Source organism: Macrosteles quadrilineatus, unplaced genomic scaffold (genome assembly GCF_028750875.1).
Source record: "Macrosteles quadrilineatus isolate MER2022 unplaced genomic scaffold, UCM_ALF_1.0 Scaffold_15__1_contigs__length_3749704, whole genome shotgun sequence".
Taxonomy (NCBI): Eukaryota; Metazoa; Arthropoda; class Insecta; order Hemiptera; family Cicadellidae; genus Macrosteles; species Macrosteles quadrilineatus.
In genome coordinates, this window is record NW_026542608.1 from 982,117 (window position 1) to 1,008,811 (window position 26,695).

Below are 26,695 nucleotides of genomic sequence, written 5' to 3' on the forward strand. Positions count from 1 at the left end.
ATGGTTAAGGTTGTTCTTTATGAAAAAGTGATGCTTCAGGGTCAAAATCGGACAAACGTAAAAATAGTGCGAAATTCCGCTGATTTTTAAGCTTTTTGGAGGTGATCCGGAAGGTAGCCGAGGTTGAAAATTTGGATTTAGCCATTCAGTACTATTACAAACAACATAAAAAAAGAAACCTACTACCCCATTTCATGCAAGATAAAATGCGCTAGGATACCGTACTGGATTATTCACGGTAAATTCAAACTTTAAATTTTGAAATTTTTAGCCTTTAAATTTGTTTTTGATAGTATTATGTCTCCACCTCCAGCATTTAAACTACGTGAATAAAAAGTGTTAATATTATATCCCGTTATAGTGAGAAGCTCCAATTCATGACTTTTCATTTTGTGTTCACATAGTACTATTATATCTGGGTCAATTTCTTGAATAGTAATTTCTAATGGTTCTATTCTGCTCGGTAGATGTTGAATAATAAAGTGAAAAATTTTTAAGATGTGTGATTTTTGTGATATTTTATCGTGTGCTGCTGGTTTAGGCTACAATTTTTTACTTTATTGGTATACTTTTGGAGTGTCGGAGTTTAAAGGTAGGCTGTGTTTATGGGCTGTTTGAGATTGAGGGATGTCTAGGAAGGCTATTTGGGATAATTTTTCCACTGAAACGACACCATCATCGATATCACACACATTATTACTCTGCTCTTTGGTTACACTTTTTGCCACTTCACTGTAACTCAGATAGGGTATGTGTTCATGGTAAGGATTTCATAGCTTTTGTGGTGTAGCAAACTGTCAAATTGGAGGTTGTGGGTTAGGGCATGTTGTGCTATGGGGTTTTCTTTTTGGTTTTAATGTCATGATGGTGTCCATTCATCCTTTTTCTTTAAGTTTCTGTTGTTAGGCCAATGTATTTGGCAGGGCATTGGGCGCATTCCAATTGGTAAATCAGGTTTTCTGTGTTGCAGGTGAAGTGTCCTTTGATTTTGAATTGTCTATTGTGGAGAGAGCTGGAGAATGTTTCTGCTGGTTTGTGAATGTTGCAGGATTTGCACCTTTTCTCATTAGAAGGGTAAGGGCCGTGGTTAGGTTTTTTCTGATGGGGGTACTGAAGTATCTAGTACTGTAGTTTGGAATGTATACAAGTAAATTTTTCAGATTTGGAGGTTGTCTGTAAACTAGGGATGGAGATTTTTGGAGAAGATTCTTGGGTAGTCTCGAAGATTGTATAATTTTGAAGCCTGATTTTAGAAGATGGTTCAGAGATTGTAGGCCAGGTTGGTAGGTGGTTATTAAATTTAAGTGTTGGTCTTGGTTGTTTATATTTTTCTCCTTTCTGGGGTTTTTGTTGGATTGTGCTGCTTTGGGATTTTACAAGGTTTCTAGGGTAGCCTCGGTTTTCAAACGCTTTCTAGAGTTGATTATTGTATGTTTTTTGTTTTTATTTTCTTGGTCGGAAATCAGGCGAGTCCCTCTTAAGGCCAGGCTGTAGGGGATGGATCTCTTTGTGTTATTAGGGTGGCAGCTTGAGAAATTTAAATATTGGGTGAATTAGCTGAACAAAAATCGCTCAAATACTTCATTAGATTTACCAACAAAAAACTTATCAAATCGTTGAACAACTTCATCTAATTCAATATTTTCATCATCCATGAAACCGAAACTGTAATATATATCTATAACAAATGGGCCTAAACTAGACATAATTGATGCTACCTGTACTGCATTTGATTTCCTATCAAGGCCAGAAGCTCTGTAGTACCAGTTCCACTGTTGCTTCCATTTCTTCCAAGAAGGAGCCATCATTACATTATCCTTGTCTTCTGTATGGTTTGTATGGATATTGTCATGTTCCTTAAAGTCATACCTTTTATTTCTATTCTGTGTGGGTTTCGGCACCATGTCATTAGATTAATTATTAAATAATTGTATTTATTTCATGAAAGGTTGTGTATTTCTATTCAAAAAAAAACTCAATCAAAATATTAAACAATAACACTAAACATATGTTGAACAATTACCATATGTTACTAACATATTAACTACTACTGTCATCCCTCTTTCACAAGTCAAAATTACTTGGTTTTCTTCAAATCCTTTCCCCTCGTCTTTCAACAGGAGCTGAGTCATTGTTATGTCCTTCTGACCTGGACGATTGACCTTTATTCACATCATGGGAGATTCTGAATGACTTGTCTCTGTTACTTGACGAGGTATTGTACACCATAATTATTAGGCAAAATGAAAACGTCTGCAAAAAAGGGCTCAAAATGTTATTAGATTTGTTAATGCAGCATGCAGTTGCCGTTATCTAAGAAACATGAATGTGTAATGTGCATTGCTTACTTTGAAAGTGCTATCTAAAATTCTGTAAGCCTCTTCAACCTTTTTGTAATGTTTCTCCATCAAGAATGTGATACCATGGGAAGTGCCAAAGTCTTTTTGAGTGTTTGATAACTGAAACAGAAAATAAATAACAACATTTCATATAATACTCACAGGTGTGTTGATGGTCTTTGAAATAGCACCCATCAGACCTCCCAGGGGAAAATGTTTAAAATTAGAGCTAGGCCTAGAACAGTAAGTTTTAAATAATTTTTTTAGTACCATAAGTTTTTTTAACAATTTGCATTTTTTACATCTTGAAAACATACTGATCTTGATTCAGACATACTGTAGCCTATTCTTTTAGCAAATTTCCCATAGGTTATATATAGGGAGTAAGTTATTACCTGTAGGTTTCATGGTAAGACTTAAGCCCAGGACTTATTTACTTTTATGTTTTTATTTGAGGTCCCCAAAGGCCAAATACAATAAGTTAAAATTAATATGTAATAGACGGTTGATAATTAAAAATTGGTGGGCCAAGCAAATAAATTTAAATTGTCAAGAGTTTTGCATTATCAAGAGTTTGATTTATCGGTAGAACAATAAACCATTAAAATAACAAAGCGTCTTTTTAGCAAATTTCCTATATAGGGAATATAAGCTATTACCGTAGGTCTCATGATAAGACCTGGACCCAGGGCTGGTTTATTTTTTTGTTTTGAGGTCCCCAAAGACCAAAAACACCATCTGTTCAAATTCATAATTTATATTTATATATGTGTCCATTAGCACGCAAACTTGAACAAAAATAATCAAATTTTGTTGAAAATATTATAGGCCTATGTGTTAACCTACATTTATTTGAACGAGTTTGGGAACCAGCATGGGCCAAACCATTATTTATTTTTCATAAATAAATAAATAAATAAATATATCTTTATTGTCACATAAACGTTTTACAGATTACATAGCATAAGCTACAAAAACAGGTGACATTGTCAATATAATCATATATCATAAGTACCTAAAATACTAAAAAATAAACAATGATTCTTACAAATAATTATTTGGGTTATTTTATAAAACATAATATTTGCTAATTTAAAAAATTACCATCATTCAAAAATTCGTCAATACTATAATATATTTTGTTTACAAGAAATGAGGCAAGGCTGCTTTTAAAAGACGTTTTTTTTATTAAATCTTTATATTTTGGTTGCAGTTTATTAAACAATTTCTTTCCCATATATTTTGGTGTTTTTTCTATTAATTTTAATCGGTGAATCGGAAACTGAAAATTCTTTTTGAAACGGGTGTTATATGGATGGTCAAAATTCTCCGCACATAAGTTTTCAAAATTTGACTGTACCATTAATAAGGATTTAAAAATGATTAAACTTGGTACAGTCATTATATTAAGTTCTTTAAAAATTTGTCTACATGATTGTTTTCGTTTAGCAAATGTCATTATTCTTAAGTATTTTTTCTGAACTTTAAAAATCTTTTCTATTTCTGATGAGAATCCCCAAAATTCAATTCCATAATGCAATATGGAATAAAAATAGGCATAATATATCATTAAACGTGTTCTCATATCCAAAATATTTCTCAAACAAAGCATTTGGAAACAGGCAGAATTAAGCTTATGTAATATGTTTTCAATGCACTTGGCCCAGGTTAAATTTGAATCAACATACAAACCTAAAAATTTTGTACATTTGACAGTTTTGGTTCTTGTTTTATGTGTGAAATTTCGGGATTGTATCGTATTAAATTTTACTAGTTGTGTTTTTTCTGGATTTAATTTTAGTCCGTTTATTTCAAACCACCTTCTAAGATCCATTAAAGCGTCTTCTACTTTCACCCATAAATCATCCTCCGTTTTAGCTTTAACAACAGCAGTTGTGTCATCTGCATACAGTATTAAATTATGAGAAATATTTTCAGGTAAGTCATTTATATAAATTAAGAAAAGAAGAGGACCTAAAATAGAGCCCTGTGGGACACCTACTCTAATTTCACTCCATTCAGATTTTGACTGCAAGCCTCCTTTTAAAATAACAGTTCTTTGAAATCTACCTGTTATATAAGATTTCAACCATAAAATAGATTTCTTAGAAAATCCATAAATTTCCAGTTTTTTCAAAAGAATGTCATGGTTGACACAATCAAAAGCCTTGGACAAATCACAAAACACCCCCATTGTACTCTGTGACTCATCCAAGGCCCATGACACTTCATTAACAAAATGGGATATAGCGGTCATTGTGCTGCAACCCTTTCTAAAACCAAACTGTTTACTACTAAATATATTGTATGTTTCCAAGAAATTATAAATTTGTTTATAAGCAATTTTTTCAAAAATCTTGGAAAAAGAAGGTAAAAGTGATACAGGCCTATAATTGTCAGGATTATGCTTTTCACCTTTCTTAAAAAGTGGCTTGAGTTCTCCATATTTAAATTGTTTAGGAAATATGTTGTTTTGAAATGATTGGTTAATAATAATTGTGAGAGGTTCTGAAATAGAGTCTATGACTTTTTTCATGAGATCCACCGAAATTTCATCCCATCCCGCAGATTTTTTATTTTTAAGTGATTTGATTACTTTGACTACATCTTTTTGCTCAATGGCTTTAAAATCAAAATTAAATAGTTGTTTACTAGTCATTAAGTTCCTTGTCATATTTAGTGCCTCAAATTCACATGGTGATGTTCCCATTTCCTTGGTTATATTGGTAAATTTTTTATTAAAGAATTCAGCTATTTCTTTTACGTCGCTAATGGTTTTATTTGAGAGTTTAATATCAGGAAAACTATTCTTGACTTTTTTACAACCTAGCTCTGATTTAACAACACACCACGCAGCCTTGCTCACATTTTCTGATTTGTTTATGAATTTAGCATTGCACATCCTTTTAGATTGATTACAAACTTTCTTGAAAATTGTTTTATACTTTCTAACATAATCCTTAAAGAGTCCGTCGTTTGATTTTTTTGCCAGTTTACTTAGTTCTCGTTTATTTATACTAGATATTTTAATACCCTTTGTTACCCAAGACTTCTTTTGATTCTTATTTTTGTTGTTGTAAAACTTTAAGGGAAAAGACTCTTCAAAAGTATTGTGAAAATGGCAAAAAAAGTTAATACAATTTTCTTCAAAACATTTTTTTACAGATACATCCCATTTTATTTCTTTAATATTATTTACAAAACTTGTGACATTGGCTTTTGAAAACATTCTTTTTTTAGTTGTTTTATCTGTTCTGTCCTTATTATCCTCAAATGAGCTATCAAAAATGTTTATAAACAAAGCCCTATGATCTGAAAGACCCAGTTCTAAATTCATTGTCTGGACTGAATATTGTGAATTTATTTTTCTAGTTAAGATATTATCTATGCAGGATTCAGTGTGTTGCGTAATTCGAGTCGGTGATGTAAAGTTAATTTTAAACCCATATTGATTTAACAGAGAAATAAAATCTTGTTTTTGATTTGGATGGCTACAGTCCTCCAACAGATCAATATTAAAATCCCCAGCTATGTATACATTTCTTATTTTTGTTGTTTTATTGAGCATTATAAATAACCTTTCTAACTTATTGAGAAAAGACTTAAAATTAGTTACATAAGGAGTCCTGTATATTGAAATTACAATAATTTTTAAAGTAAAAATCTCAATGCATGATGATTCAAAAATAGAATTTTCATTTAAAACACAGAAATCATCTCTTATAGTGTACTCTAAACTATCTTTTATTAAGATGCAGGAACCACCATGGCTACCTTCTTCCCTACAATAAAAATGGGCAATTGTATAATTTGGGATACTATTTAAAATATTTATATCTACACTCTTAAGCCAATGCTCGTTCAAACAAACAATAGGAATATTTGAATTTTCTAAGATTATCTCAAGATCATTTTTTTTACTTATCAACCCACCCTCAATGTTAAGGTGCATTAACCACAAAAATCTCTTTTCAAATTTAGCTGATTTACAGACTGGCCATGAGCCTTTAGTATTATAAGCATTAGCATCATTTAAAAAGTCATGAAAATTATTACATACAACACAAAAGTTTTTAATTTTTTTAGGGTCACTTAGTGGGGGCATTTGCTTTGCAAGCTTAAGTTTTGAAGGTGGGTTTCCTCTAAAAAACAACCAACCTCCATGGAGATATTAATTGATTCACATGAACTAGGGTTATTGGAGGAACAGTGATTCTTAACTAAATTTTTTACATTTAAAATTGGACTTGAATTTCCATCACAATTTCTCTGCTTTAGCGCTTCACTAGAAGTGAGAGCGCCCGACACTATTTTAACACTTTCACAGACTGATGTCTCCAAAGGTGGTTGGATTTGTTCTGGTGTAGTATCTCGAGGTGGTGACATTGGTTTCTCTGATGACTCCTCAATCTGAGTAGCTTCAAGGTCCAGGGGCAGTAATGACTCACTGGCTGAGTCGTTCAGATCTTCACCATGTGTTGACATCTGGCGTGTAAGTTGGCCGTCATCTCCAGGTGCTTTGCAATCAGACGAAACTATCTTAGTTGTGTTTGTTTCGTTACCAGAGCCCTGTGAGATTTCCAAAGACTGCTGCAGATTCTCCGAAGATGAAACAGGCGGGTTGATGCAAGCATCAGTTACACTATTTGGGGCATCAATTTTACAAGAGCAACTGTCAATTGTCCTCCTTAGCTGATCCAAAAATGCAGTATGTGATAGCCCATTCCATAATTTTCGCTGAGCAGCTGGTTGATCACATGACACCACATATATCGTAGCATTAGTCATTTTGTGCAGCTTTACAATATTTTTTGCAAAGTGGTTGAGAGGTACTAAGTCACGCACTTCATAAAACCCCCCATAAAATTGTCCGATCATGCTGGTTCGTGAACTCGTTTGAATAAATGCAGGTTTACACGTTGATACCAAATTTCATCAAAATGTTATCATTTTGCTCGAGTTATCGTGCTAACGGACACACATATATGCATATATATATATATAACCTATATATGTGTTAGGTTGGATTAGGTTTGAACAAATTAGTAGGCTACCGTATTTTAGGTGAGTGCCTTTTTGCCATGTTTTAGGCCTTTTTCCCCTTAACCCTAAGTTGTAATACGAAGCGACGCGCCTATAGATTAGCAGGGCTACTCATAGTTAACGTGGCCATACATCCCGCTTTCGGAAATTTACAAGATTTACCAACAGGGTGCAGCACTATTATTTTTTTATTATTTATGAAAACAGGTAATTTGAACTAAGCAGCAACAAAAAACTGTGATACACAATGAGAACTGTCAAAGTAGGATTGTTTACAGTTATGTTTATGTTTTTAATTTCGTGAATAATTTATGATATTTTGCGAAGTTTTAATAATCTATCTTTTTCTAATGTGTAGGTGAAGTAGTAGAACATTATGGCTATGGTAGATGTGTAATACTATCGCATACCGTAAATTTGAGGAAGCAAATTTTCTCAAACCGTGTTTTCTCACATCGCAAACGCAAAGATCGGGTATAACTGCAATAAGCATTTTATACTTATTTGCCAACCCCGTACGAAGGACGGGTTCTCTGCTAGTAGGAATATACTTGAACAAATGATCTCCATAGCATATTAAGTAGCTGCTTATCAGCATTGCACAGTTTGTATACTATTTATTTTTCAAATGAAACTTGAATTAATATGAAACATCCATTTGGTTAAACTAATAGGCCGATTAGTTTGATTGACATAAAATAGTTTATACATGCAAACTATCAGTTCTATTTCATGTAAAAAATTAAGCAGCCCCTAAAGAAAATATAAAGATAAACAATATTTGTTAATTATTATGTCTTTTATTGCTGACAATATTCCTGTGGCGGAGCACGGGCGGTTAACTAGTGAACAATTAAAACAAAACAAACAGTTTCACTGGGGACGTCGAACAGTAACATGGTAAAACACAAACTATACAAAAAAACTTGAGCACAGAAACCAAAAAAGAGTCGTGACATTCGTCGGTGGAAAGTCGGCTCAGGCGTTTGGGCTTTTTCAAGAAAAAATAATAATTTTCACTAAGTTATGGTCTTTGCTATGGACCGACCGGGTGTCGCAAATATGCGACATTATAAAAGGTTATCAAAAATATAAATAAACGGTATCAGCTTTCTGACACATACTTTCTCCCATAAGTTTGTCAACAACCTTTATCATGGGTAAGCGGTGAGAGTTATGAATCACAAAAGTTGCAATAACTTTTGAACCGTAATTGTTACAGCAATGGGATGATGTACATCTATATATTAAAAAATATCGGTTTTTCTTTTCCGAGTCCGTCCGTCTCTTCTACCCGATCGAGTTTCATGATTTTGGTCTTAAATTAAAGGTATGCACGTAGATTTGCCATCAAGCATCAGCATTCATTTATCTACAGTATTACTTGACCAAAAAACATAAATCAGATTTTTTTTAAATTTTTAACTTCAATTGAAGATATATTTCCTCAGTTACACTTACGTAATCCTATATGTTTTGGTCTAAGAACCTTCAGTGAAATACCAGCTTTCATTTGAGCCCTTGATTATTAAGATCGGACGTACCTGAAGCGCGCTGCTGAATTCCAAACAATAAAAAATGTAATAATTTTGGGATTTACCGACGACCAGTGATCAATAACCCCATTTTTATTTTAGTTTGTTTATATGTTTTGTTCTTAAAATACTCCTAGAAATAAAAGCTTTCATTTGAGATATAGATCGTTGGTATATGTTATGTTCAAAATACTGTATTACTCAATCAAAAAACATAAATTTTATATGTTAAGGAAAAGTTACTCTTTGTAAAGGTGTAACTACCCAAAACCCGTCAAGGGGTAAAAACCTGATTTTAAAAAGTTTCATCTTAAGTATTATAATTTTCTAAGTTCGGGGTAAGCCGCTCCCGCGTTGTCAGCGGCATCGTAGGGGCAAGGGTCCTACGTCATCGTAGAGGGGATGACGCTAGTTACCTACCCCGCCGCCAGGGGCGATGGCGAAGAAGGACCAGAAGAGCAGACCTCATAAGCAGTTGTCCACCCGCTACCGAACCGTCAGTACGCCAGCTGTTTGGAGATAAATCCAACAGTCCTAACTTACGAAATCCTGGTCAATTAAAGATTTCCCCCGTTCCTGGTATAGTCCTAAGGCATCAGGTTAGTGTGCTACCGAGTTTATTTTGTTTATTCTCATTTTTGCAGAAGTTTTATTATCTTTATTTTACTGTGCCGCAGTCGTGAGCAAACCCGCACGCTTTGTCACGTACGAGCACACTGCCTTTTGTTTTAAACCAGCTTCGGAAATCATTTAAGTTGCCAGGACGATATCCGTAGTACTTACCCCGTTACCCTGAACGTTCTGCTTAAGTTTGGTTTAAGAAACCCCGGACCGACTCTGGTGATCGACCGAGTTAAATTTTCCCCGACACGTTTACTTTGGTGATTACCAAGTATAACGACCGAGTCTCGTTTTAGTTAAGTTTCTAATTAATTAGGTTAACCGCATTCACAATAATTTATTCAAAATTTAGCTTCACATATTTTTCGAGTGGCTATGATGAGCACTTGCTAAAGGTAAGCTTAACATAGTAAGCATTATTGTTGTAATTAATATTCTGAGCCAATAAACTCGAAACGATAATTAATTAACGAACACGTTAGAGCCCTGGACTATCTCATTGTAGGCTAAGCTATCTGGACAAATTTAAGGTGTGACAGAATTTCAGGTGAGACGTCAATTACGTACTTTAAAATATAATTTTGTCTCTCAACCCGAAATTTCGTCATAAAGGAATAAACAATAATTTTATATTCCTCTATCTCAGCTGTTTACAAATGTTAAACAACATTTGTTTACATCAATCATATGTACTTTTGTATTTTTCATTACAACAATTCAATTCTTTCTAATAAGTCTTGCTCATTTTTATCTTTAAGTTTTTTATCAAATTAAGTTTTTTTTACACTTAATTCACTCGGTCCTTCAGTATTATTCCCCATAAGTTCAATTGTTTGCTTTTTTTTCTTTTTTTCCAGTTATTGGCTTTTAAATGTGTTCTCAAATTCAGTTGTATATATACTATGGGCCTTGGTAGGAACACCAAATCTGCTAAGTGGAATCGTGAACAAAGAAAAATAGAAAAAGAAACGAATGGGCAGCCTCAAACAGACGATATATTTTTAGGAAATTCTCCAACATCGAGGAAAAGACGATTAACCGGAATTAATGATAGACACTATAGTGACCCACCTACCAAAGGTGTCCAGATTGAGAACACTGTTCCTAAAAAGAGACGTAAGCGCAATGCAACATTAGGTAGACGTGAGAGAGGTGGCGATGTTATGAGAAAAACTGTTGATGATGAGATATTCTTAAAGCCAACTTCACAGTGTGCCGTTTCCGATGAGATTCCAAATGATTTTACCACTGCATTTTCGAAAACTAATAATTTTGATGTCATTCCCATCATCGGTGATGGAAACTGTTTGTTCCGAGCTATTTCTTTTTGTTTGTTCAGTACTGAAGATAGACATTTTGAAATACGATCTATTATTGTTAATAATGTCATAGAAAAGTGGAATGCATACCGTGATTTTATTATTGGTGACAACTCATATGGACAACATATTTTGAACGTTGGTAATTATAAAATTTTGATGGACAGAAAGGTGGGCATGCCGAACTTAACAGTGCTGGTGAGTTGTTTCAGGATTGTAAGTTTAGAGTTAATATGGAAAATAGAGAAACCATCATTGATTACGGCCCAGGTAACATTATTCATAACTTATTATTCACGGGCAGATTAGATGCGATCTAAATGGTATAGGACCTCTGAGACTACAAGATACAGTGCTTGAAATGCAGAATCAGGTAAGTACCTGGGTGTGGTATTGGACCGAAAGCTGCAATGGGGGCCACAACTCCAAAAGGTTATTGATCGAGGTAAATGGTCACTCATGGCTTGCAGACGGATGGTGGGAGGAACCTGGGGGCTCAAGCCGGTGCTCATGCACTGGCTATTTGTCTCCGTGGTAAGGCCCGCCATGACATACGGCTCACTCGGTGTCGGCGGTGAGAGATCTGGCTGCCGTACAAAGACTCGCCTGTCTCATCATCATGGGCGCAATGAGCAACTGTCCGGGAGCCTCAGTGGACTGCCTTCTCAACCTCACTCCGATTGACCTGCATGTCAAGGTCACTGCGAGGAGGACTACCTACAGACTCCAGTGTGAAAACCTTTGGTTGGATGTTGGAGGATCCAGAGGTCACTCTCGGATCACTCAGCAGGTAAGAGGGGAGGTAGAGGTCGTGCGGAACTAGGTGAAGCTTGGAGGGGATTAGTGGTGTGGCGGGGGAAGTGTCGCTATGCGAGGCGACGATCGGCTCGTCTCCTACCCCCACCATGGATTTCCCCGCTTTAGACAGTTCCCGCCGAAAATCTCAGGCTTCACCTCGTTCCGCACGACCTCTAATGGACATGCCCTCGGATCACATGCCGACTCGAGTCTTCTTCGCCAGACCATTCACTGTCCTTCTTCCGTCCGGGGATGAGTGGCATGTCCGGTGGGAATCCTCTTCTACAAGGCGACCTTGAATGGTATACTGATGGTTCAAAGGTAAGAAGTGGGACTGGGGCTGGAATTCATGGAGTGCAGAACGGGGTGGACATTTGTCTTCCTATGGGCACTCACCCGACTGTGTTCCAGGCCGAAATGACTGTGATAATGGTATGTGCTAGGGAAAACCTGAGGCTAGGCTTCAGGGACATCAACATTTCTATTTTTACAGACAGCCAGGCTGCGCTCAAAGCGCTCGACTCCTATGAATTCAATTCTAAGGTGGTCTGGGACTGCCTTTCTGCGGTATGTGACCTGGGCAGGCGCAACTAGGTAACACTCTGTTGGGTTCCTGGGCACTCAGGGATAGAAGGGAATGAGGTGGCTGACAGGCTAGCAAATGTCGCGTCAGCCTCAGACTTCGTGGGACCACAACCTTTCTGTGGAATCTCTCGTGGGCATGCATGTCACTCAGTCATGTCATGGGCTCAGGTGGAATACAGGAAAAGATGGGTTAGGCTTCAGCACCATAGGGTAAGTAAGCTCACCCTCTTCTCCCCTTCCCAGACGGTCGCCTCCAATGCTCTACGTTTAGACAGGAGGCAACTCAGACAGATCACAGGAATGGTCACTGGACATGGCTTCCTGAAATTGCACCTACATCGCTTGAGGATCCACAATGGTGACACTGCGTGTAGGAAATGTGGGCAATCAGAGGAGACTGCTGATCACCTACTCAACAACTGCACAGCTCTGAATGAGGTAAGGGACAGTACTATTGGTGCAATGACAAGGGGCAGACACCTTCCTCAGGAGGAGCTCATAGACAGGATGCTGGAGTTCGTTAAGCAACTCAGGTTTGACGGACTCTGAAGTACCATGTGGGGAGCGCAAAAAACCCATCAGTGGCTGACGTGCAACAGGACAAGGTCCGCCCCTACAGAATCAATCAATCAAGATTGCTGAGTATTACTAAGTAAATGATCACTGTTTAACAGGTTTTCGCCCGTAGCCTGTGTGTAGGTCTACTGTTAACCAAATGACAACAAGTCTATGTAAAAAATTAAATTGTCTACCTCAGTCCGTGGCAATAATTGTGGTGTCGCATATATGCGTCGCTCGGTAGCAAACGTTTTAACCAAACATACGAATGTAAACTTGGTCATCATTAGGATTCAATTATGTACACTCGTATTTAATAACAACTTTATTAGGACTCAAATTAGAACGTTTAGGCCGATAACAATTCAATTAGGCCTAGGCCTACTTAATATTCTTAATATATGTAATAATAAAATACCCCCGCCCCAGCAAACCTGCAGACTAAGCGAATTTCAACTTGTCTGATTACATTTTTATTTAAATCATACTAATATTATAAATGTGAAAGTTTGTGTGTTTGTTTGTTTGTTTGTTTGAAGTGCAATCACGCATTAACTACTGGTCGGATTGTGTTGAAATTTGGTATGATGATAGCTCACATTCCCGATTAACATATGGACAAATTCTTACCTCAAAAATCCTTTAGGGCTCTGCCCCAGCGGCTCTGGAGTTTCCCATGTTAAACGTATGAGTATTCATTTTTAAAAGGAATTAAATAATTTTGCCAGCTGTTTCAACTTACACAATTTGTTTCTATGATACAAATTTACCAACAGGGTGCAGCACCATTAGTTCTTTATACATTTTATTTATGACAACAGCTAATTTTAACCAAGCAGCAACAAAAACCTGAGTGTGACAACTTAACTTACTTTCTATTGTTTAGGTGAAGTGGTAGAACATTATGGCTATGGTAGATGTTCTATTTACTATAGTATACCGTAGATTATAGTAAACCAAATTTTCTCAAAATGTGTCCTCTCTCATTGCAAATGCAAAGCACGAGTATTTAACTACAATAAGCATTGTATACCAACCCCGTACAAAGGACGGGTACTCAGCTAGTATTTCCATAAATAAGACATATTTATTCCCAATTTTAATAACATTAGATTTGATTAGTGCTTAGGTTTGCTGCCACGGGGAAGGTAAAAAGTGTTTTTTGACCATACGTCAATAGTATAGGATGAAATAAATAAATTGCCAAATTTTATCAACATATATCCATAAACAAGTAGGCCTAGGTAAACTAGAACAGTAATTATTTTCTCCATAACATGGAAATTTTAAATTACACTTTTTTAAATTTTTTCCGTAACCGTTACCTACTCATACAATAGCGCTTCATTATACTGAATTATTTCTTTATTTTAAGCTGTACAGAGTGGTTTAGAAAGAAATAGGAAAATTCTTGGTTTTTAGGGTCAAAAATTGAAAAAAAACAAATTTTTACCTACCCCATAAACCCCGGTTTCCATGGTCAGATCAGGCTGGTTCGCAAACTCGTTAGAATAAATGTAGGTTTACACGTTTATATTTAATATTTTTATTTGAATTAATATTTTTTTTTTTTATATACTTTAGGTTTAAAGTTTACACGCTAACGGACACACACATATGGATTTGAACGGATGTTTTAGCCTCTGGGGACCTCAAAACAAAAAAATAAATTGGTCCTGAGTTCAGATCTTACCATGAGACCTACGGTAAATAGCTTATTCCCTATATGGGAAATCCGCTAAAAAATATGTTTTAGGCCTATGGTTAAAACTGATTCAAAAGCAATGAAAATTGTTCATTTACAAAAAATATACAAAAAACTGCAAATTTAAATATAACTTAGGTATTTTAAAAGTTGTAAGAAGTTATTGTGTTTATAGTATTATGCAAATCTGAAATCACCAGCTTTATAAGTTAGCCTACATGAGTTAAGTGATAAGTAGAAAGAAAATAGCTATAATATTAATTTCAAAACTTGATATACCAGTATTTTAAACAAAATATTATAAGAGTTAGTAGCAGCTATTGTTTATAAAACCCGTTAGAATGAAATAAAATCTTGCTCTACACATTAAAACTCAAACGAATTGGATAGATCTTCCTCTTCTTCGACTTGTAATAAGTTAAATCTCATATGGTTTAGGTCTCTATTTGAGGCCATTATTTAAAATCATAAATATCTATTTAGGCGCCTATTCAAAATTAATTAAAAGGCTTAAAAGGACTTTTGCACAACATAAGCTGATTTAACTCACTAAGGAAAAATGTGATAGGCCTGATATAATTGTTATAAGCTCAAAACGCCTTGTTATTGCCTCTAGATACCGTAGTTCTGATGATTGTCGAGGGAGTGCAGCACCTCCCAAATGAAGAGAATCATAAACAAAATTTACAATGCTAAATATTATGAAGTGGGTGGACCATGGGGTGGACACCGAGCTGAATTGGAAACGCTTAGAAGGCCACCAAGCTAGCTGGCCAGAGCTGCGGGGCTACCTTCAGCGCTGACAATGTCGCGTCATTAATCAAAATGAGAGGTCCACTGGCGTTCCCCATCGAAGCGGAAGGAAAATACAACGATAAGTTAAATACTACCGCAAAGGGTTAAAATTATTTCCCTCAGATCGTGTTTTCCCCCACCCAAAAACTCCAATTCTCACTAGTCCTCTATTCCCTAAATAGTAAGGGGTTAAGTTAACTCAGGATTTGTAAAAAAATATGATTTCTCCCTATTTGTTTTCCTTGCACTACTTTATGCATTTTAGGTCTTTTTAATTTAGGCCTTATGCATTTTAGTAATTATCAAACTCCGAACCAAACCATCCGAAATTCAAAATTTTTTTTCAAAACGTCTGAAATTTCACGCTGATTCCAAAAATGGTTGTTTTTCTCTGAAACAACCCATTTACCCGGAAAATCGGAAAAACCTCAAAACATTTTTTTAACGGATAACAACATTGAGGGTGCTTAAATTAACCGATAGAGCAAGCTGAACAAAGAATTTTTAGAATCCGATGGATATTAAAGGAGATATGGTCGGAAAAGCGTCGGAAAACAAAAAAAGAAATCTGTGTAAGTTAAATCGTTCATGTACATATCCAAATTAACAGGAAAACGAGTTGAACAAGAATATGCAAGATCAAATGGATGTTACGGCAAAAAAGCGGCGGAAAATCAAGTTAGCACCAAAATGATCAAAACTAGGTTAGGTTGGGTTAGGTTAGGTTAGTAAGGTTGGGTTGGGAAGTTGGTTTAGGATAGGTTGGGTTAGGTTAGGTTACTAAAAATACTTACCCAATTTATTGATAACCTAACCTAACCTCGCCCATCCTAACCTAACCTAACTCAACATATTTTTGGTCATTTTGGAGCTAACTAGATTTTCCGATGCTTATCCGAGCCGTAACTTATATAACCGTTAATAGCCTATCTATCGGATCTTGAAAAGTCTAGCATATTCTTGTTCAGCTTGCTCTACCGGTTAACTTGAGTGCCCACAATGTAACTTTCAGTAAACAAACATTTCGGGGTTTTTCCAATTCATCGAGTAAACGAGTCATTTCCGAGAAAATCGACAAACATTTTTGGAATCAGCATGAAGTTTCGGACATTTTGGAAAAAATTGAATTTAGGAACAAAACCTTGATTTTGGTGAGATCCAGAGGTCGATTTAATAACCCTCATTTTAAGAAGGCCTAAGTAAGTTAAGTTAGGCCAATTTTAGTAAAAAAAAACTTAAAAATTTTAAGTTTATGTATTGGCCTAAGTTGCTGTAATCTAGAAATTGACCATAAAAAGGCAAGGTAAGTAGGATCATAAAATTTACGTAAGTTACCTTTACAACATGAGAAAATGAATAGCCTAACTTAAAGTTACGTTTTTTAAAGTTTAAAGAACTGGGCCTAAATAAGCTATAAAAATACTTTTTTTAACAATTTTTAAGTTATTTTGGGGTTTGCTAGACCTCCAAGCACGCTTCAGTGTAAAAACAATGTGGGCACATGCTTAAGGGTTAAGGTAAGTGACCTTAGGCCTAATTGCTAGCCTATCTATATAATTAATACGCTACATGAAACTTCTTGTCGGTTGAACTCCTCCGCCATTTCTTAACCGATTTTATCCATTGACGTCTCATTGGAAAGAGCGTGTCGCGTAAATTTGAAAACTGACCTTACATTTTTGAAAAGGTCCCTTGGGCTCTGCACCAGTGGCTTTTAAAGTTTCCATGTTATCCTTATGAAGAACATAATTGTTTACATTTTGATCAGCTGTATAATTTAATTGCTGTTATTTATTTTTGAATTCAACAAAACGCAATGGGTACATTTACTGATTTTGTTGAAATTAAATAACTTAGGCCTATTCACTATTTTAATTTACATTCCTACATATTACAATGTAAAAAGTTGAGAAAGCCTGGACAATTTTATATACTTTACCAAAATAAGAAAAATGAATTGACATAAGTTTAGTAGGCTACTGTATTTCTTGAGCAATCATTGAAAGAACCGATTTGTTAACCATGGAAACATAGCCTAGAAAAGTCATAGAACGCTACCAAGTAGGAGAAATAGACAAAAAAAAATACTGTCCTTATCAACCTATATAATGAAGAACACCTACAATATGAAGATTCCCACAAACAATGAACAAGGATGTTAGCCGAAGTGCTACTAAGTTATTTTGTAGGAAACATGGAATTAAATGATGTTTGGTTGAGGAAACCCCAAACATATTTACAAGAAATGTTGATTACATGGAACTGTTAGGTACGTACCGGTAATGTATGAGTTGAGTAGGCCTATTATAAACTCATCGGAAATTATGGCTTTTATTCGTTTTATATTAGTTATTTGTTTTTAAACAACAACTTTAATTCGTTGCAATTGCTCGATTTCGAGCAACCTGTACACTAGTTCTTATTAAATCGTGTGGTTGGTTTGGGTTAGGTTAGGACTTATTTGGCATAAGTTACCTAAATAAAAACATTAACTTAATCAGGCTACTTTATGACTATGAATGAAAACTTTCATATATATAATTTTTATTAGGGACAGTATTGTAAATTAACTTATTGGTTGTCAAAATATTGAATTGTATTGTATTGTTGTAATTTGATAAATAATTGTTTGATCATTGAGTCATTGTGTGTTTATTATTCGTCAATATGATGTAATCGGATACTACCAAACTTGAGCTAACTTATAGGCCTACCTCTAAAATTTTCTGCTGTTCTATCCTCTTCGTTACAAACATCTTTAGGCGCTCATATGGATAAGGTATTTGTTGCTTACTAAAAACGATGAATTTGATTAATTCAGCAACAAACATTGAACATGACTTCGGTGTGATCAGATCAGTTAGGGTTATTTCAATTTGTATCGGTTCAAAACTTTTTAATCTATTCATGGTAAAGATAATGTTGTATTGTCAATTAATTACTGTTTTAGTATTACAAAATGTTGACTAGGCCTGGAAACATGTTCCTGCTACTCAATAAAAACTCAACACTTTGTAAACGTAAACTAACTAAGTTACTTTGTTTAAATCCACAACTAAAAAAGGCCTAAGATATTGTACTGTACTGTATTTAAAAGGTTAGTTGGTATGTCGGTAATAAAATACTTTAGCAAGCACAAAAATAAGTCGAATGTACTGAGTTATTTCGAACTTTTAAACGACAAACAAAACTCTACCACCTTCTACACATTTCAAAATTACTGTAATTGTAATTACAAACAAAAAACAAAACAAAAAACAACGACAGTCGACAACATGTGTCACCTCCCCACCCCATCCACTGGTCACTAACTACACTTACACTATGACTCTTTAACTTGACAGTTGACACTTACAGTTTTTTTCCTCTTGTGCTTATGGGGCAGGACTTCACATATCACTACAGCCATGTAGTTTTTCTCGTGTATTTGTGCTATGAATTTTAGCGAATTTTCCATAGGGATAAGGGATTGTAAGTGTAAGCTAGAAGCGTAGGTCTCGTGGTAAAACCTGGAGCCTGGACCCGGGATCGATTTCCTCATGGTAAGACAGGATTATCCGATTTCTATGAAAATGTTAACAAACGTATTATTCGAACGAGCTCGCAAACCCGTGAGAACGTGGTTTTATTATGGAGAGGGCTATGAGATAAAAATTGGGTTTTCTCATTTTTCTACCCTCAAAAAATAGGATTCCCCATTTTATTTCTAAACCATTTTTAAGATCTAAAAACTATATTATTATTGGAATCGTGTGTATGCTCAGGGTGGTTGCCACAGCCATCTCTAATGCAGAGGTGTATTAGAGGTGGCTTGCTCATGACCAGACTGCATAAAAGTTCAGATAGGTGCTGCAAAGGGTCGATGTCTACTTGTACCGGCGTCTAGTTGTAACCTGCTACATTTTGGTGACAGGCGTCTAGTTGTACCTCGTGCAAAGCTGTAGGTACAACTTGATGATGTAATGCGGACGTCTAGTTGTACCTACGCCTAGTTGTCTCTACGTCTAGATGTACCGCTTAAAAATCTGCAGGTACAACTAGTCGGGTACGCGACAGTCTACTTGTACCTCATACGTCTGCGTCTATTTGTACCTACGACTAGTTGTACCTACGACTAGTTGTACCTACGTGTACCTACGCCTAGTTGTACCTACGTCTAGTTGTACCTACGACTAGTTGTACCTACGGCTAGTTGTATCTCCCCTTCAACTTGTCACCAGTTTAAGGGATTTATTTTATTTCTTTAAAAAATCATACAATCTTACAACAGTTTTTATGAACAACTTGCTACAAAAGCCAGGAAAATTTGGCTTGTCTGCAGCTCATTGAGAAAACCCTGTTCTTGATAACAATGTACTTTGTCCCTTGGTCAGTCCTTATCCATATTACACTTTGGTTTTCCTTATTTCTTGTCAAGATCTGCTATCATTGTTTTTTTCCACTTAAACTCTACCTTTCTATAGAACACTAACATTAACTGGCTTTAACAACAACTTAAAACAATTATCTTAAATAAATAAATTCAGAGTTTACAAAAACAAATAATTGAGTATAATGAAGTGTTTTTGTATGGTATTAGAATGGTATGACTATGCAGTCACGGGGTGATCGTTGGTATGACCCTCGTTCACGGCAATATTGTTGGTATGACTCGCAGTCTCGGCGGGATTTTTGGTATGACTCCGAAGTCACGGCGCGATCGTCGAAATGAGTTCGCCTCCTGTGTTTGCGGAATTATCTCGAAAATCTCTTGCGATAGCGGAGTCATCGTCACTCACGAAGCGGCAAAATTGCCGATAAGCGGACAAAATCCTGTCCCGAAAAATTCCCGAATTAAAAGTAATCCCGTCCCGAAAGTCGGTAATATTGATTCCCGAAATTTCGGGACCCGTCCATCGCTACTATTTTACTACTCTATTCTCTTCGCGTTGCGAAACAGCTTGTATATATCTATAGAAATAAAAACCTGGGCCCTGTTTCATAAAGATACTAGTCTAGTAATTACTAGTCTAGTAAATACTAGTCCCGTATTTACCTGTCCTACTAATTTGTGTTTCATAAACGTTTTTATACCGCTAGTAAATACTAGTGTATTTTACTAGTCACGTGACCAAAACTACTAGTCACGTGACCAACTTTACAAGGTAAACTTTCAAAACAAATTTCTAACCTCAATCACGGGTTTTCAAACCCTTTATAAAGGGTTTTAATTTTGTTTTCATTTGATACAAAAAGTAAATAGTTGTAGAAACGCAGTGTTTTCTTTTAATTAATAAATATATAGACACATAAGTAAAACAATCACACATTATTTATCAAACCACTATTATTTATGTTCATCAATGAGCCCGCCGACGCGCCGGCGCGGCGTCGCGTTGCTGCAATCAACACGGTGATTGTAGGTAGGCCTAGTTGCGGCGCTCAACTGTTGGGTGGAAGTTGATCTGTGTCTGCCGCATTCGCTGTGATTTGTATAGTTTTTGTTTTATTCTGACATATAAAATTAAGCTTGCTATGAGTAAAGAAAAGAAGGCTCAAATTTTGAATGTAATTAAATCGTCTAAGGACATTTTGTTAGGAACATTTTCAAGTACCCTAAGCCCTAACCTATGTTTTCAAATATTCGAATGCATAAGAATATTTGGGTTAAAAAACATTCTGTGATATTCTAATTTTGAGTCTACAAACCATGAATAATAAGCCTAAACGTTTATTGATAAAACAAATAATTGCAACGCCGTTACAAGCAATGGAGAAGTAGGTTTTCAAGTATAGTAAAACATGGCATATGCGACATATGAGAGTTTCGCTTCTCATGTGGTGGGTCCCTGTTTCAAATCCGCACCACTCACTATACTTTAGTTCCATTAATGAAACTTTTACATGTTTTGCATTTAAATAACAGCTCTAATCAACATCTAATTTTTTTATTACTTTGAATAACAAATTCAGAATACCAAAATGGATTAAAAATAATGTTTTTATGATAAGCAGTTCAGTCCAACGCCCACAAATCAAATATTGGCCTACAAAATTGTTAGTACATCACAGGGTTTTAGCTATTTAGGGAAACAAATAATAAGCACCTAAAAAATACAATGCAACTCCTGTTTAAAATTGTCTTACTATTATTTCCTATTAAAATGTCTTTAAATAAAACCGAGAGCCTTGGGTGTAAAATAATCTGATTAATGTTGCAATGTTGGATACATTTTTGTACATCTTTTTATGCAATACGGTATGCGGTTTTAATTTGGTTTCTCTCAAACTCAAAGCTTAAAAATCTTTTCTCTGTGATAGCTAAATAGTTGATATAACCATGAAATTTAACTCAAGTAAAATTAGACTAAAATTTCACAGAAATTGATAACTTATAATTATAATTAATTCTAATAGGGCGATTGTACATACATTATAAAATTCAATTTCACTCTTTTTGTACTACGCCACATTTATTGATTGTAATTTATATCTAATAATAATTATAATTTTAGCACTCATTGATCAATTTTTATCTAAAATTGCAAACGTGAGCCAATTTGCACTTGCAATAAGAACTTAATAATTCATTTTTTTTAAATGATGTGAGTAATGAAATATCCTCTTTCCAAAAATACTAGTCTACTTCAAATAATACGGGTGTAGACAGGTTGTTAGAAAATGGCAAGTATTTACCAGTGTAATTTACAAGAGTAAAACTTTATGAAACACATTGCTGTCTACACTAGTAAAAACCACTAGTAATACTAGTCCCTACACTAGTAACTAGTATTTTACACTAGTAGGTTTTTGAAACGTAGACTTGTAAAATACACTAGTATTACTAGTCCATGGACTAGTAAATACTAGACTAGTAGTTTTATGAAACAGGGCCCTGATGGTCAGGCTACAATTATTTCCGGCAGCCACACTCAGTCAAACTTACCAGCAGTATACACTTTCCATTTTACAGTGTTGCCAGATCTAGGCTGGCATTCTACGCCATATTCTGATTCGAACATACTCTTTGAGTAGTATATTATCAAAGCATCAGCGAACCTTGTGGCAAAGTGGTGAACTACATTTTTACATACTCCTATCAAAAATACGTCCTTTGACTGCCACCTCAAACTTTGGGAATTCATTTGTACTCATGGCTAGGGTTGATTTAACATGCGATGTGCATACGACGGCCGTATACGGCAGTCATATGCACCGGCAGTCACTTACAATGCGGTTTATCCCATTATTGGCATCCACATGCCGCCAAAGATATATATATATATATACACATACACACACATACATATAAGTAGATATATTCATGTCACTTCTGGGCCAAAAAAGGAGCCACTCAAAAAATAAATGAATTTTCCTATTTTTTTATACAATATGCTATATTTTTTACCCTTTTAGGTCAATTTCTAACATTTTCATATTTTTCTAGAAAAAGTATATAATTTTGATGAAATTTTCATGAATATGTCTATATTTTCCATAAAATTGACTACAAAACAAAATGTTTTTAAAAACAAGTAAAATTTTAAAATTTTTTATTCAAATTTTCTAAATATTTCATTTAAATTATTGTTTTTTGTAAATAATATTTTTCCTATTTCAGTTATTCAAAATCTATTAAAAGTATTGAATTTCTCAGAAAATTCTAATGATATTTGATGTATTACAAGTCCATATTTCATTTTAAATAATTTTAAACTTAAACATGAAATGTTATCAAAAATGATAATCTTAAGATAAAAAGATAAGTATTGATTTAAATTGAAAATAAATATCACCAATGAAAAGCTTGTTAAAAATTAATGCTATTTCATATATTATACATTTCTGTACGATTAAAGATAATGTAAAAATCAACAAAAACAAATTGCGTTGTAAATATAATGTTATTGAAGGAATATTAGTCTATGGCCTAATTTGTTTGGTTGATCTTTTGATGAAAATAAGTGATTGAATAAAATAATAACTAATAGAATGTTAGTAAAATGCAGTGTGGATTTACATGATTGTTTTGATTTATTTTAACTAATTGAAAAATGTTTTATAATATATGCTTAAAATATATAATCAATGCTAAGTCTAAATAGAAATAGAATGAAACAAACAAATGGATTGAGCTACAAAGTGTCAAGTCCACTAGATGGTTAAAGCCCCCCACACACTACCAGACCAGACCGTCTGGCTGCAACCAGTCTTGGACGGCTCTACACACTCCCAGACCAGACGGTCTAACATTCGTAATTGAGAGACCGTGGTGAGAACTCCAACAAGAACAAATGGATGAAGACTGTCACGATGGTCGGCCGTCTGACAGACAGCGCTACACACTCACAGACCAGACAAAAATAGTGGTGGGGGAACCTCAGACCGTCTGTGGTCTGAGGGTTCAACCATCAGACACGCAGACAGTCTGGTCCGAGAAAATCGGTCTGCAGACAGTCCCACACACGATAAGACAAGTGCCAGACGCCAGACCAGACGGTCTGGTCTGGAGGTCTGGTCTGGTAGTGTGTGGGGGGCTTTAAAAGATCAGATAAATGGTACTATGATCGTCGCATTACGCAAGGTCATCCCGCTAGGTTCGCTAGTGTCAAACGCAAGCAAGTTAGCCAACACCATAAAATGAGATTTCTCTACTATTCCTCTGAATTAAAATGTTGCTTAAATTATGGTAAAAATATGGTAACTTATAAGTGTTATATTTCATGTGTGTTTTAACCAATTTTGATTAATTTTGGTATACAGATATATTGAGTATTAAATAATTTTTTGACTTATGTTAAGGGTAGTTTCATCCCTTATTTTTTATTTTATTTTTAAAAAATTGAAAAAATTATCAAAAAAATCTGAAACTTAAAAATTATGAATAATTATGTTAAAAATTAATGTTTTTATTAAAATTTTCCAATTTAGGGTGAACTACCCTTAAACTAAAAACCTTAATAACTTTTTTGTTTTTTAAGATATTTACATGAAATTTGGTATGATATATCTATAAGGTAAGTACAAATTTATTAAATAATAAAATTTAAAATATTCATTTCTTGTGACCTTGAAAATCAAAAATTTTTATTTATTAATATTTTTTTATGAAACAAATTTTAAATTAACAATAGTAGTCTCATTATTCATAAAATATAATAATATTTTGAAAAATATGTCAAAAAGTAGTAAATAAATGGTGGTTTTATAATAATTTTATTTGATTTCAGTTATATCATTTTTAATTACATTATACTCTAATAATCTTTCAGACACAACAACTACATAGCAATTAGTTTTACTAGCAACAGTTATATCATAATCAAAATCCATATTTATTATTATATCATTTTTTGATCCTGAAATATTTACAGTAGTTTTTGTAGTATCAATCACATACAATGGTCTATTTTCAATGAATTCTGTTGGATCATAATACATTTCACTATTGTTATAATAAACCTTTTTATAATCTTGATACATTTGATATATAATTCTAAATTTTCCATTATTTATATCTAGATTCATTAATTCATCAGGATAATAGTGACCATTTAATTTTACTCTAATATTTTTAATATACATACTATCAAATTTTGAAGTGTCATATAATTGATCATTAGTTCTACCTTTTTGAAAACCAATTATTATAAATTTTGGATTATAGATGTTTCGATAAATATTTGTTATATCAAAACTAACTGTTTTTCCAGTTATTGTCTTTTGTTCAATACATTGCCAATGATTAAAGTGAAATAGTATTTTTTCTTTTTTAGTTATTTCATTAATATATTGAATTTTACTTGTAGTTTTATACTCAATTATTGGAACTCTAATGAAAAAGTCATCAATAATTACTTTTCCAACACCTGGTAATGTAGTATCATCAAAAGTTCCATCAACTTTTTTAGTTTTCCATCTAAAAATAGCATCATTATCTTCAGATCTAACAAAACATATATTGAATCCTCCTTTGTATATTGGAACATTAACATTTCAAAGAAACCTATTCCAAAATGTGATAGATTACCCACAGCTTCAAATGTTTTTTTGAAATCTGATTGAAATCCATTACAAATGTTAGATACTGCTTCTGTTTTTGAATAAGTAACAGTACCTTTTATTGTACTCAATTGTCCAGGATATTCGATTTCCTCAATTAATTTATTATGTTTTCTAATTTCAATTTTTGAAAATAAGAATGGTACAAAATTATTAATCAACTTTACATTATCTGTAGCGCCATAGTCTTTATCATCAGATTTTTTTAATGATCCTGAAATATAAAATTGAAACTTAGATGAACAAAATCCATCACCAAAATCAATATTAAATTCAGTTTTTTTGTTTGGTTCATTCAAATGTAGCTTAGATAAAGGATACAAATTGTTATATTCAGCTCTTTCAATTTCATAAGTATTAGCCATTTATTAAGGAAAAATTTATGAAAAAATATGGAAAGAAAAAGGTTTTTTAAAACAAGTAAAATTTTATTAATTTTGAATTTTAATCAACTGAAATCTATTTAATCAACTGAAAAATGTTTAATCAACAGTATCATAATCATTTTTATCTTTAAAATATTGAATTTCTTTAACATTATCAACAATAAATTTAGCAGATAAGTTTTGGTTTTCAATAAGTAATTCCCAATCCAACATATATTTGTATTCTTCAATAATGTTTTGAGATAATGTTTGGTATTTACAAATCAAATCAATATGATCTTTTAACTGATAATTTATGTATTCAGTAATAATCTTTTCATTCAAAATTTGATATTTAGCAATTTTTTCCCAATTCAATTTATTTTGAAACAATCTAATCATCTCATCATTCAATTCATATTTTTCTGAAATAATATCCCAATCTTCATTGGTTAATAGAAATTGGTTTCTGATAATGAAATAATCAAATGAATTATATAGAGCCATTTATTAGGAGGAAATTTTTGTAAAACTACTTTTCTTTGAATTACATATACAACATTTTGCTTTAACCATATTTTTATTTTTTAATTTTATTGTTTGAATGTCTTTAGAATTGGTTTTTTGTTTACATTTAAAACAGTAAATAAACTCCATTTATATAGTAAAAATTATTGATCTTCTTGGTTTTCTGTATTAAGTTTATCTTCTAATATTTGTGCTAATCCAGCAGTTACTAATCTTATTTTTCAGCAAGTTTATCTTCAAGTTGTTTTTCTAAATCTTCAACATACATTTTTAGATTAAATAATGAATTAACCAATTCATTTAAATCCTGTTTAGTTTTTGAATGATCATTACCAACCTTAATAATAGAATTTAAAACTTCATTTAACTCAGATTTTATGACAACATCATAGTCGTTAATGCTTGGTTTTACATTAACAATCCTTCTAGAATTAATACTTAAATAATTTTTGGATAGACTAAT

General features: G+C 33.8%; 1 protein-coding gene across 3 annotated transcripts in view; it reads right to left on the reverse strand.

Annotated features, from left to right (window-relative positions):
- The window catches only part of LOC129005063 (MAD2L1-binding protein-like), a 40,501-nt gene extending 21,910 nt beyond the window's left edge, over positions 1-18,591 (reverse strand). For 2 of the 3 annotated variants that reach the window (XM_054433846.1, XM_054433848.1), the window contains exons 1-2: positions 18,013-18,591; positions 2,349-2,459 (exon numbers count right to left, since the gene is read on the reverse strand). In XM_054433846.1, the coding sequence (XP_054289821.1) occupies positions 2,349-2,459; positions 18,013-18,207 (306 nt within the window). In that variant the 5' untranslated portion in view covers positions 18,208-18,591. The remainder of the gene's footprint in view (positions 1-2,348; positions 2,460-18,012) is intronic. The other variant, XM_054433847.1, reaches the window with a different exon arrangement.
- Between the last annotated feature and the right edge of the window lie 8,104 nt (positions 18,592-26,695).